Here is a 12,068-nt window from a genome sequence, read left to right as displayed (position 1 = left end):
CATTGGGCCACACGGCCTCCAGGCCCTGGTTCTCCCAGTCTTGGGGCAAAAACAGAGAGAGTGAAATAGTACTATGGGAAAATGATTAATACGGAGTAAGAGCGTGAAGATTCAGAAAGGATGGGAACTGTGTGTGCCAGAGGCTGCCGGCAGGAGGTGGACAGTCAGCTTGGAGGCAAGGCTTCCGGGTGGAGGGAACAGCTCTGGCCAAGGCTGAGTCAGGGAACTCTACGCAGGTCACCTGTTCCCGTATTTCTCGCCCCTGCATGGGCCACTGTGGGTTATAATCAGAGTGTGTTTCTGTGGGTCTCCTCCATTGGTCTGGGAACTCTGTGCGGCTAGGGACCGTGCTGTGTCTCCTGTGTCTCCCCAGAGCTGGAGGGCTGCAAGGGTGTGTGTGTGTGTGTGTGTGTGTGTGTGTTTGCAGTGGGGAGGGGGAGCTGTTCGGTAGGCAGGGTCAGGCCCTGTTTAAGGAGGCCCCTGTGACACAGCTCCTCTGTGTCTTGGCCTGGGGCAGAGTCTAGCCCTGAGGCTTAGGCACAGATTGCAAAGAGCCCTGCCCTAGACCTGCTGAGGAGCCAGCCTGGCCTTTCCGAAGGGGAGATAGAGGTTGGAGCAGCCTCTGGGGGTGCGAGTCCCTTAGGGTACAGAGATTTCATATTTGCTCTATCTCTTCTGGATAGAGCCAAAACCTGCCAGCTTTTACCTGCTGGCAAATCCTGCTGGAAGGGATTTTCCTAGGCTGCCTGTGATTGTTGGTGGCCCTTGCCTCAGAGGGAGGCAGCCAGTCCCTTCTGTGTGGGCAGAAGCTGGGGCTGGAGATTTGATCTTTTCCAGGCTCTTCCTGGGACTCTCTTTTCTCTCTGCTTCCCCCCTATAAAATAGACCTCACTCTCGTAGCTTCTTTTGGACATTCTGGCTGCCTATAGACTACCTGAGGGTGCTTGCTGGTGGTGGAGCAGAGGAACAGTGAGGGTAGGTGTCTGCATGAAGCCCCGAGAGTGCCTCGTAAGGCAAAGGATTCCTCTCTCACACACATCCCTTCAAAGGCATCTCGGCATTGACATTTTTACTGTCACAGCTCCGACTGTAGCCAGCTGGAACCCTGGCTGAACCTTCTCACCCGCTTGATGGCTCAGATCCCTGGGACCCTGGGCTCTGCATTTCTGAGCTGAAGCTGGGTCCAGAGAAGTGCTAATCTGGGAACGCGTGGATCATACAGGACCTGTTTTCTCACCCCCTGACCCCCTCCCCAGGGGAAGTGATACTTGTCAGAGTTAGGTCCTTGTCCCTGTTGCTGGTGTGTCCTTCCTTACCGGTAAGCAGACTGCTTATGAACAGGACGTATGTGTCAGTGGTTTGGAGACAGGGGGCCCTTTAGCCTGGTGGGAACTTCTAGTTAAAGTTGGGGAGCGGGCTGGAACCCAGCATGGCTGATGATTGCACTGTGGCCAGAGGAAGGGGGTTATCTAGGGCCCAGGCAACTCTAGCTAGCCCAGGATGACGGTTCCAGGCCACTTGCCTAGTCTCGTGGTAGCCACAGACCCCAGAGTACCTGAGAGAGAACTTTCCAGGATAGGAGCGTGGGCTGGAGGGCCCGCTGGGCCACGGAGGGCCCCTCCTCACTGCTCCTGGCACTCTAGCCAGACACCTTGGTGTCTCGAGGCCCAGCCCAGCCTTGTCAGGGCACAAGGTAAACAGATCCACATGTTTCTGGCTATGGTCAAAGCAAGGGTGGGAGGCCATGGGGGAAGAAAAAATCAGACAGGGCAACAGGGGGGCTGGCACTTTTCCAGGTGGCCTGCCCGCGGTGTGGGGCAGCAGCTGATGGGATGCGGTGGGATGGAGTTCGGATGGGCTTTTCACTTCATCTAAGGGTCATGGAGATCTCTGTTGTGCATCGGGGAGAGAGACTGGGAGCCAGGGCCTGGGTGGGAGCCCAGGGTGGACATGCTGGCCATGAGTGGTGCCCCTGGCCAGGCAGAGCTCTGACTCACCTTGGGCGCAGTCTTGAATGAGCATCCCGTCGGGCAGGTACAAGTCAAGTGTCAAGGTACAATGGTCTGCAAACTCTGCTCCGTGGAGCTTGCTCTACTGGGGACGAAGATACAGGTCTCTGGAGTTTTGTGTGCTAAGTGTGGTATGGGACGGGGAGGTGGCTGGGAGGTGTTGTGGGTGCATAAGGAAGCTCCTGGCTCAGCCCTGGGGTGAGGGAGGGTTTCCCACAGGAAACAGTGTCTCAGACCTGAAGGACGAGTAGGACCTGGCCAGATGAAAGGGTTGGGAGGGTGTCAGGGGCCGAGGTTCTGCCTTGCCAAAGACCTGGAAGCAGAGCAGGAACAGCACTGAAGGAGAGCCCAAGCGTGGCAGGTGGATGTGGCGGGAGCCAAAGTCTGCGGGTCTTGTGGGCAGGATGGGGAGTTTAGACTTTGTCCTGACATAGCCTCTCTGGTGCTCTGGGAATTGGCTGGCCTAGGGATTTGCTAGATGCCATAAATAGGTGTGTACTGTCTTGGTTGGGGATGCGTGAGCTCTGACTCTCCGTGCTCCCAGCGCTGAGTTAGTGGGGCTGGGAGTGGCCCAGGTTGTAAGAGCAGGAGCTCGAAGCTTTAGGGAGAAGGGCCAGGAGGGTCCTCCCGTCAGCCGCCGTATCTGGGGCAGAGCTGAGCTCCTGCAGCTGCTGTGGGACCAGGTGAAGCATCTCCTTCCTGGCCTGTGTCACCTTGAGTCACACTGGTTTCATCTCTCAGATGGCCACACTCGGTGTCTCAGGCTTGTGGATGGCTCTGGTGTCCTGGTGGTCATGGCCTGGCCGCAGTGCACCCCCCCCCCCCCCCCCCCCCCCGCTGAGGGCTGGGCGTGTGTCAGGGCTGTCAGGACGCTCGGGGAGCTGCATATGTTCTAGCTGCCGTCTCTGGAGGTTATGGTCTCACCATCAGCACAGGGCGCCCAAACACCCTTCCAGCGCCTTCCCTCGTGTGTCTGCAAAACACGAATGCGGGTTTAGCACTGTTTCCTTTTCTTGGTGCATGTTGCTTTTTTCCGCACAGAGAAAGTGTTTTCCACCACAGATCTCCTGAAAGCGTCATGGGTCCCCGGTCATTGATAACAGACTCTTCTTGCCTTGTCTTCAGCCTGGGGGCATCTCTGGTCAGAGATGGGCTAGAGCAGTGAGGTGCCCAGAGGAAGGGAGAGGGACTAGAGCTGGGACAGACAGTCGAACAGACTGATAAGTGGCTTGCAATGTCTGGGGCCCCTCGGTGACTGTGGGTTTCCTTTTGCAGTGTTCCTGCATCCGCTGTTAGAGACCCTGCAGCTGGTCCCGGGGGAGGGGGAGAGCCAGTGCAGAAGTTCCTCATTACTACACCCCCTTCCCTGTACCTTCAGGGAATTGGCCCATAGGTCAGTAGCCTTCGGAAAAGATGGCTTCCTTCCTCTTCCTCACTGGGAGGAAGGCCAGGCTGACTTCCACCTGAGGAACAGAGAAGTGGGGTTGGGGCACAGGAAACAAGAGGAAGTGGCTTGGTCTTGCCCAGAGTTGCAGGCTGTGAGGTTCAAGTAGGGTATGAGAGCTGGAAGCCCCACCAGCAGCAAGTAGACCCGAGGCAGGGGTGAGTTTGCAGGGGTTGGAGAGTCCAGGCCCAGAGGACTAGACTGAAGTGGCCGTCTCAGGCCTCCTTGTGGGTGGCCCTTCTGTGGTGAAGCCCCATTTCTTCCTTCCCTTTCTGTAGGACTGAGGGCCTCAGCTGTATGGGGTAGAAATAAAAGAGGTTTACCTGCCAACGGTTTGGGCAGGGGTGAGGGGCCTGTCAGTGAGGAGGTGTATCTGTGTCCAGAAGTCCTTGCCCTGAGATGGTGGGGTGCATGCTGTGGAAGGGGGGATGCAGAGAGGGACCTGGTGTCTTTGTGGCATGTCGTAGGGACAAAAAAGAAGAGCTTGGTCTGGGAGGCAGACAGACCTAGGTTCAGGTTACTTAGCCCCCCTGAGCCTCAACTAGTTCATCTGTAAAATGGAGGTTAAAATAGCAATGCTTCATGCTTGGCCTTCATGCTGCCGTACAATGCTGTCGTGGAAACTAAACCTATGCAAAGCGCTTAGAACAGGCCTGGCACAGGTGCCCTGCTGCTGCTGCCACAGCCACCACCATCCTTGGAGCCCTGCTGCCTTGGTGTGGGTCCTCCCCTCCTTCCTCTAGGGTTCCAAGGCATCTTTCGGTCTTCTTTTTTTTTAAAAGATTTTTTATTTATTTATTTGACAGAGAGAGATCACAAGTAGGCAGAGAGGCAGGCAGAGAGGCAGGCAGAGAGAGAGAGGAGGAAGCAGGCTCCCCGCTGAGCAGAGAGCCCGATGCGGGACTCGATCCCAGGACCCTGAGACCATGACCTGAGCCGAAGGCAGTGGCTTAACCCCCTGAGCCACCCAGGTGCCCCATCTTTCGGTCTTCTTATCCCCCCCAGATCAGGACCTGCCTTCTCTGAGGGTTGTAGGTTTGCGTGTGCTCTTGGCACTCTTAGCCTGCCAGTGTGTGGGGACAGAAAGGCCTCTGCAGAAGCTTCTGGGGTGATTCAGCCTCCCCAGAATCTGCTGCCTTGGTTTCTTCTAAGCAAGGTCCCAGGCCAGTTTTAGAAACCTACTGCGGGTGCTTCTTGACATGCAGGGCGGAGGATGGGAGGGTGACCAGCCTGACCAAGCAGCTGGTGAGCCAGCATGGGGCCCAGGGCCCTAGGCCCCCATGCAGCCCTGCCTTGAGCTCCATGCACAGCCTTGGCCTCCATCTCACTCAACCCAGCCTGCAGAACTCACCCTCCCCCCTGGGCTCCCAAGTGGCCATCCGCCCCCCCCACCCCCCACCCCGTGCTACGTGCCTGGGTTACCCTCCAGGGTAACCAGGTGTACACGCTCACACGTGCACACAAGCTCATCTGTCACGTGGGCCTTCCCTTCTTCCAGTCCCCAAGCCCATGAGCTAGTGCTGCAGCTCATCAAAGGCAACGGGGCTGTATCTGGGGAAGGGGGGGCAGCCTGTGCCTGGAGGGCAGGGGAAGCAGGAGTGCACGTGAGCACCTGAGGGGCTGGGGGGGGCCCCTGAGGCACGTGGATTGGCCAGCTCCCCCTCGGCGCCCTCCCTCTCCCCTCTGGCACGTTCTTCCTTCCTCTGTCTGGCTTCTGCAGCCCCGTCTCATTTGCTCACGCTGATTGGAGAGGCCGAGCTTGACGCCTGTCACCAACAGTCCCAGTCTGCATCTTCACCCAGCCACCCAGGATTATTTTCATGGGGGAGGGGGTCGCTGGCTTTGGGGGTCTCTGGTCTGAGTCAGGTTGGCTGTCAGGGAATGAGAATTTAAAGGCAACAGAAAGGGGTTTGTTCTAAAGGTGGTTTCCATGGTCCTCTGCACTGCCTGCTTGTGCAAATTGTCCCCCTGCTGCCAGGGCCAGGGGGGCTTGGATGCCCACCTAGTCTCTCCCTACCCCTCCCCGATTTCCATAAGTGAAGTCGAAGAGGGTGCTGGCAGGAAGCGCTGTCTGCTTACTGCGGGGCCCAGAGCTGAGGAAGGAAATGGAGGAGGAAGTCCCTCCCCTTCTGGGTGCTGGGGAAAGTGAAAGGCAGTGGGGGGGGGGCGCTGGAGTGAGTCACTGCAGCTCCGGGAGGGGAAGGGCTGGGGAGCTGCGGAAGCCTGGGAACGGCTGATAGGGGGCTTTGCACCGAGAGAGCCGGCCCTTACTCCCAGCCACGGCCCTCCTTGGCTGCGCTGGTTTCCCGGGAACTCCTGGGACTACTAACTAGGACCTGGAGCTTGTAGGGTCTGAGGTCTGAGGTTGGTCTGGACCTGCAGGCTCATTCCCTGGGGCTTCCTGAGCTCCCCTCCTCTCCCTCCCCTTGCCTCCTGGCCTGACTGGCTCAGGACCAGAATCTTAGCGGCTTTGGGAGGAGGTAGGCTGAGTAGCGCCCACCTTCACCAGCTTCCGGGGGTGGGGGTTGGTGGGGGAAGAAGCCCTCTGACGAAAGACAGAGCTTTGGAAATACATGCAAGGTATACATGTAGGTGATAAAAATACATGTAAGTTATAAAATACTGGTCTTGATTTGGGCTGTCCTATAGCAGCATAAATAGAGCAACCTGCTTTGGGTTTTTTGTTTTGTTTTGTTTTTGTTTTTATGAAGTTAGAAAATAAACACAGACACCATGAACACTTTAAAGTCACACCATGTCACAGAAAAACATTTCAGACCTAAGTCCTAGCAGTCTGCATCCTCTCGGAATCGTAGTGGGCCCCAGTCCTTTGCCCAGGACGCTAGGAGCTCTTTGACGGTGGAGGAGGGTCGGTGAGGATTGCTGACCAGGTACCAGGCTGGATCCTGCCTCCAGCCAGCCAGGGCTGCAAAACAGGTTCTGTGCTGTTTTGGGAAAGACTGGACACAGCAGTCCCACCCAGCAGCTCCTCCCAGGGGTGGGGCTAGAACTGCACCTACCTTTCTAGGGCCTCACCTGCATGCCTCGGTGCAAAGGACTGGGAGCTAGCCCTGGGCCCTGGGCTCTCCAAGGACCTGGTGGGCTCCCCACCCTGGAGCCACGTAGTTAGGAATGACCCCTGTTGTCTCCACTTCCTGTGTCTGAGATATTCTTGGAGCGTCGCAGGAGGCATGGTGTGGATAGAACTCCTGGGTCTGCTGGGGAAGCTACTGTGTGGACAGACATGCTCAGCCTATGGGCAGCCAGACCTGGCCTGTGAGAAGGCCTTTGTTGCCCCTTTTTCCGTCGTGGCTGTAGGGGATCCGACTAGATCTCAGTCCCGCTTTTTCCCTGGTAGATACCTTTGTGTCGTGTACAGATTATACACCCAAATGCTGTTGGTGGGACAAGGAGGGTCACAAAGCACTGCCTTCTGGTTGTTCCCACCGGAGGCCCCGGCTCCTGCCTCGCCAGGGCTGCTCTGTGAGCGTGGGCCCCTCCCTCATACTTGTGCTGACATCTGGGGCATCCTGGGAGGCTGTGACTGACGCTATCGCTTTTCTGTCTGCAGGCTCCAGGGCCCTGTGGAACATCATGAACTGGGCAGAGTAGCCGAGCCCAAGAACCTCTCTGCCAAGCGCAAGGAAGAGCCGACCTGCTATCTCCCCGTGCCTGGCCTCACCCCTCTCCCGCTCTGCCCCCACTGGCTCCCTGACAAGAGCTGGGCTTCCAGCAGGACCTTCCCACAGGGGATGGGCAACTGGTGAAGTAGGGCTCACTGCCAGGGCCCGGTTGGCCACACCATGAACCTCCAGGCTCAGCCCAAGGCTCAGAACAAGCGGAAGCGTTGCCTCTTTGGGGACCAGGAACCAGCTCCCAAGGAGCAGCCCCCCCCCCTGCAGGCCCCACAGCAGCCCCCCGCCCCTCCACAGTCCACCAGAGTGAAGGAGGAGCCTTACTTCGGGCACGAGGGCCCGGCAGGGGCGGCCCCGGTCTCCCAGCCTGTGGAGCTGCCCCCTCCCAACAGCCTGGCGCTGCTGAACTCCGTGGTGTATGGTCCCGAGCGGACCACGGCGGCCATGCTGTCCCAGCAGGTGGGCTCGGTCAAGTGGCCCAACTCCGTGATGGCTCCGGGGCGGGGCCCCGAGCGCGGAGGCGGCGGGGGCGTCAGCGACAGCGGCTGGCAGCAGCAGCCGGGCCAGCCTCCGCCCCCCACGACGTGGAACCGCCACAGCCTGCCTCTCTACAGTGGACCCAAGGGGAGCCCCCACCCCGGCATGGGGGTCTCTACGTACTACAGCCACCCCGAGGCGCTGAAGCGGGACAAAGGAGCGGGGCCGCAGCTGGACCGCTACGGAAATGCCGTGCGGCCGATGATGCCGCAGAAGGTGCAGCTGGAGGTCGGGCGGCCCCAGGCGCCCCTGAACTCTTTCCATGTGGCCAAGAAGCCCCCAAACCAGACACTGCCCCTGCAACCCTTCCAGCTGGCGTTCGGCCACCAGGTGAACCGGCAGGTCTTCCGGCAGGGCCCACCGCCCCCCAATCCGGTGGCGGCTTTCCCGCCGCAGAAGCAGCAGCAGCAGCAGCCGCCGGCGCCGCAGGCCGCCCTCCCGCAGATGCCGCTCTTCGAGAACTTCTATCCCATGCAGCAGCCCCCCTCGCAGCAGCCCCAGGACTTTGGGCTGCAGCCGGCCGGGCCGCTGGGGCAGTCGCACCTGGCTCACCACAGCATGGCGCCCTACCCCTTCCCCCCGAACCCTGACATGAACCCAGAACTGCGCAAGGCCCTCCTGCAGGAGTCAGCCCCACAGCCTGTGCTACCTCAGTCCCAGATCGCCTTCCCCCGGCGCTCCCGCCGCCTCTCAAAGGAGGGCGTCCTGCCTTCTGCCCCCCTGGATGTGGCTGGCACCCAGCCTGGACAGGAGCCCACCAGCAACCTGTTCCTGCATCACTGGCCCCCACAGCAGCCGCCGCCTGGGCCCCTGGGGCAGCCGCATCCTGAAGCTCTAGGATTCCCGCTGGAGCTGAGGGAGTCGCAGCTGCTGTCGGACGGGGAGAGACTGGCACCCAACGGTCGGGAGCGGGAGGCTCCCGCCATGGGCAGTGAGGAGGGCGTGCGGGCCCTGGGCACGGGGGACTGTGGGCAGGTGCTACGGGGTGGGGTGATCCAGAGCACTCGACGGAGGCGCCGGGCGTCGCAGGAGGCCAATTTGCTGACCTTGGCCCAGAAGGCAGTGGAGCTGGCCTCACTGCAGAACGCAAAGGTGAGAGTGGCACGGGGGGGGCGGGCCTGGCCTGGCACAGGGCATGGGGAGCCGTGTCTGGGGCCAGGGCAGCCCGCAGGGCAGTGTATTCCCTTCATTGACGGAGACGGAAAGAACCTGTAGGCTTTGGGAGTTCTGAGCTCCCTGCGTGCAGAGTCTCTACGTGGGTACATCCCGACCTGAAGGAGAGAGGAAGTGTCTGCACAGGTGTAGTCCACAGGCAGGAAGGTGCCACGTGCCGTTGTGGGTTGCCACATGAAGGACTGGGAATAGGGGCAGGTGAAACCATCGCCAGATCCTGTGTACTAAAAGAAGAATGTGGCAGTGGTTACACAGATGATTATACTTGTCAGAATGCTTCAAACTAATTAAAAATAGGTGCATTTTGTTTTATGTAAATTTTGCTGAAATCGGGTGGATTTAAAAGAAATGGCCACAAGAAGGGAAGAAGAATGAACCGAATCTGAGCTCCTCTCTTGTACTTGCACTTTCTTATGCTTGATCACAAATGGTTTGTCATCAAACCCTGGGACGGATGGTGCCATTATCCTGTTTTGTTGCTAAAGAAGCTGAGGCCCAGGGATTATTTCATTGACGGAGATGGAAAGAACCTGTAGGCTTTGGGAGTTCTACAAAGGGCACAAAGCTAAGATAAAAGCCTAGTATCTGGCTCCAAAGGCAGTGTTTGCACCTTCCTTCCCTAGGGGTTTCAGCCCTCCCCCCATACTCCTCCTTCCGCTTTTCCCCATGCCTTTGGGCCAGGCTGACTCGGCAGAGGCTGTAGAATTTGACTTCCCTCCAGCCACTTGCCAATGGGGAAAAGGTACAAAGACCACCATTGCGAGGTAACATGTTCCTTGGTTACTTTCTTTTGCAGAGATACGTTTTGAATTTAAATACTGTTTCTTGTGCCATGCCCCATGCAGATGAAACAAAACAGTCTGTAAGCCACTTGTGGCTTGAGATGGCCATCTGGGCACCCCCTTGGCAGGCAGGAAGTCCTGACAGAAGGGAGGTTATAGGGAGTATTTGGGAATGTGGTGAGAGAAAAGGTATTCAGGGAAAGACTGTGAAAACCATCGGTTTTCATGGGAACCATCATAGCATCAAATGCTATGGTTCATGGGAATGAACCATTGTGGGTGTCTGAGTTCCTGAATCCAGTGGCGACTAGAGGTCTAGGACTTACCTTCTAAACCTTAACCTCCCTCTCCTCCAGGATGCCAGTGGCTCTGAGGAGAAGCGGAAAAGTGTGTTGGCTTCAACTACCAAGTGTGGGGTGGAGTTTTCTGAGCCTTCCTTAGCTGCCAAGCGAGCACGAGAGGACAGCGGGATGGTACCGCTCATCATCCCAGTCTCTGTGCCTGTGCGGACTGTGGACCCAACTGAGGCGGCCCAAGCTGGAGGTGTTGACGAGGACGGGAAGGGTCTTGAACAGAACCCCACTGAACACAAGCCGTCCGTCATCGTCACCCGCAGGCGGTCCACCCGTATCCCGGGGGCTGATGCCCCAGCTCAGGTATGAGAAGCTCCCCATGGAAACCCCTTTACCTCTAGTACCTGTGTGCTCCTGGGGACCTAATACCCTGTGGGAAAAAGGAGAACATGGCAATACAGGAGGGATTCAAGCAACCTGTGGAGATACTATTTATATTTTCCAAACCAAACTGACAGATAAATGCATTTATGGGAGACAGTTGGACAGTTTTATACTTAAAATTAAGACTGCCCAGGAAAATCTAGGATGTGTGAATCTCACTACAGGTTAGCAAAATTTCTAATATGGGTCAGGTTTTGTGCTAGGCACTGGGATGCAGAGATGTTCACTTGTTCTGTCAGTACCAACATATGTGTGTTAAAGTCTCACTAAGATTGAGGTTTTATCTGTCTCATCTTTTCTGTCAGCATTTGTTTTATACATTTTGATACTGTGTTATTAGTTGCATACTCATTTAGAAGTGGATTAGATACTTCATCATAAGGAAATGCTTCTATTTAGCTTTCATAATCTTTTTGCCTCTTAAAGTCTATTTTGTGAAACAGTAGCTTTCTTTTGATTAGTGTTGCAGGGAGAGGGAATGGATGAGATGTGTACCTTTTCCATCAATTTATTTTTAGTCCTTCTGTAGCCTTATGCTTAAGGTGTATCTTTCAAGTGGTCTATAATTGGGGTTTGTTATTATTTGTCCTGACAACCTTTGTCTTTTAGAGCATTGCTGTAGTTTACTTTAACATAACTACAGAAATACTTGGGTTTAAATCTGCCTTCTTTTTTTTTTTTCCTTTAAAGATTTTATTTATTTGTTTGACAGCCAGAGATCACAAGTAGGCAGAGAGGCAGGCAGAGAGGGGGGTGGGAAGCAGGCTCCCTGCTGAACAGAGAGCCCAATGTGGGGCTTGATCCCAGGATCCTGGGATCATGACCTGAGGCTTGAACCCACTGAGCCACCCAGGCGCCCCTACTGTTTGCCTTCTGATTTATCCCATATTGCCTTTTCTGTTCCTTTCCCCCACACCCCCTCACCCTGTTTGGCTTGATTGGGTTTGTTACTCCATTTTCCCTCTCAATTTATTAGTTATATACTTGTTTATTATTCTTATTTATTTACTTAATTATTACTCTTCTTTATTCATTACTCTTTTAGTAATTATCTGGGCAGCCTTTCTTTCCTAGATTCATGTGAGAGAACTAAGTCCCACAAAAAGGAATTTGAATGACTACCTTCTCAGATGGCACAAAGCTAGTACCATTCCAGATGCATAAGCAAGCTAAGTCATTACGTATAGTGAATGCCTCATGACATTAGGGCTTAATTTTCTGGTTGAAAAGAACTACTGCAGTGTAAAACATGCATTCTTGGCTTATTGAAATCTAATATAAATTAGTATTTTACCTCTTCCAGAACAATGCAAAGTTCTTACAACACTTTTAACTCCATTTTTCACCAGTCTCTAACTTGTAGAATTATTAACGTGTATTTTCATTCTCTAAACATTTTAACATCACCAGGGTATTATAACATCATTGTTCTTATTAAGTTTTTAACTTTAATTCCTATATAATTAACATACAGTGTTATTTTAGTTTCATCTGTACAATCTTGTGATTCAACAGTTCTATACATTCCTCAGTGATAACATTGTTTTGTTCAGATTTTAGATTTACTGAAAGACTTAGCAATTTGTTGCATTTCATTTCTTCTCATATCTCCAGGCTTCTAGCTCAGATCATTTATGTGCTGTTTGAAGAACGCCCCTAAGTATTTCCTTCAGTGCGAGTCTGTTCATGATGAAATTTATTAGTCTTTGATTGTCTGAAAATGTTTATTTTTTTTAAGATTGATTTATTTA

At 55.0% G+C, this 12,068-nt stretch overlaps 1 protein-coding gene across 3 annotated transcripts in view; it reads left to right on the top strand.

Annotated features, from left to right (window-relative positions):
- The window catches only part of MIDEAS (mitotic deacetylase associated SANT domain protein), a 67,515-nt gene that overhangs the window by 37,213 nt on the left and 18,234 nt on the right, over positions 1–12,068 (top strand). For all 3 annotated transcript variants that reach the window (XM_044231565.1, XM_044231567.1, XM_044231568.1), the window contains exons 2-3: positions 7,025–8,717; positions 9,937–10,236. In XM_044231565.1, the coding sequence (XP_044087500.1) occupies positions 7,257–8,717; positions 9,937–10,236 (1,761 nt within the window). In that variant the 5' untranslated portion in view covers positions 7,025–7,256. The remainder of the gene's footprint in view (positions 1–7,024; positions 8,718–9,936; positions 10,237–12,068) is intronic.

Source organism: Neovison vison, chromosome 13 (genome assembly GCF_020171115.1).
Source record: "Neovison vison isolate M4711 chromosome 13, ASM_NN_V1, whole genome shotgun sequence".
In the NCBI taxonomy this organism is placed as follows: Eukaryota; Metazoa; Chordata; class Mammalia; order Carnivora; family Mustelidae; genus Neogale; species Neogale vison.
The sequence above is the reverse complement of the archived record's forward strand: the minus strand, read 5'-3'. Positions and strand labels throughout refer to the sequence as shown.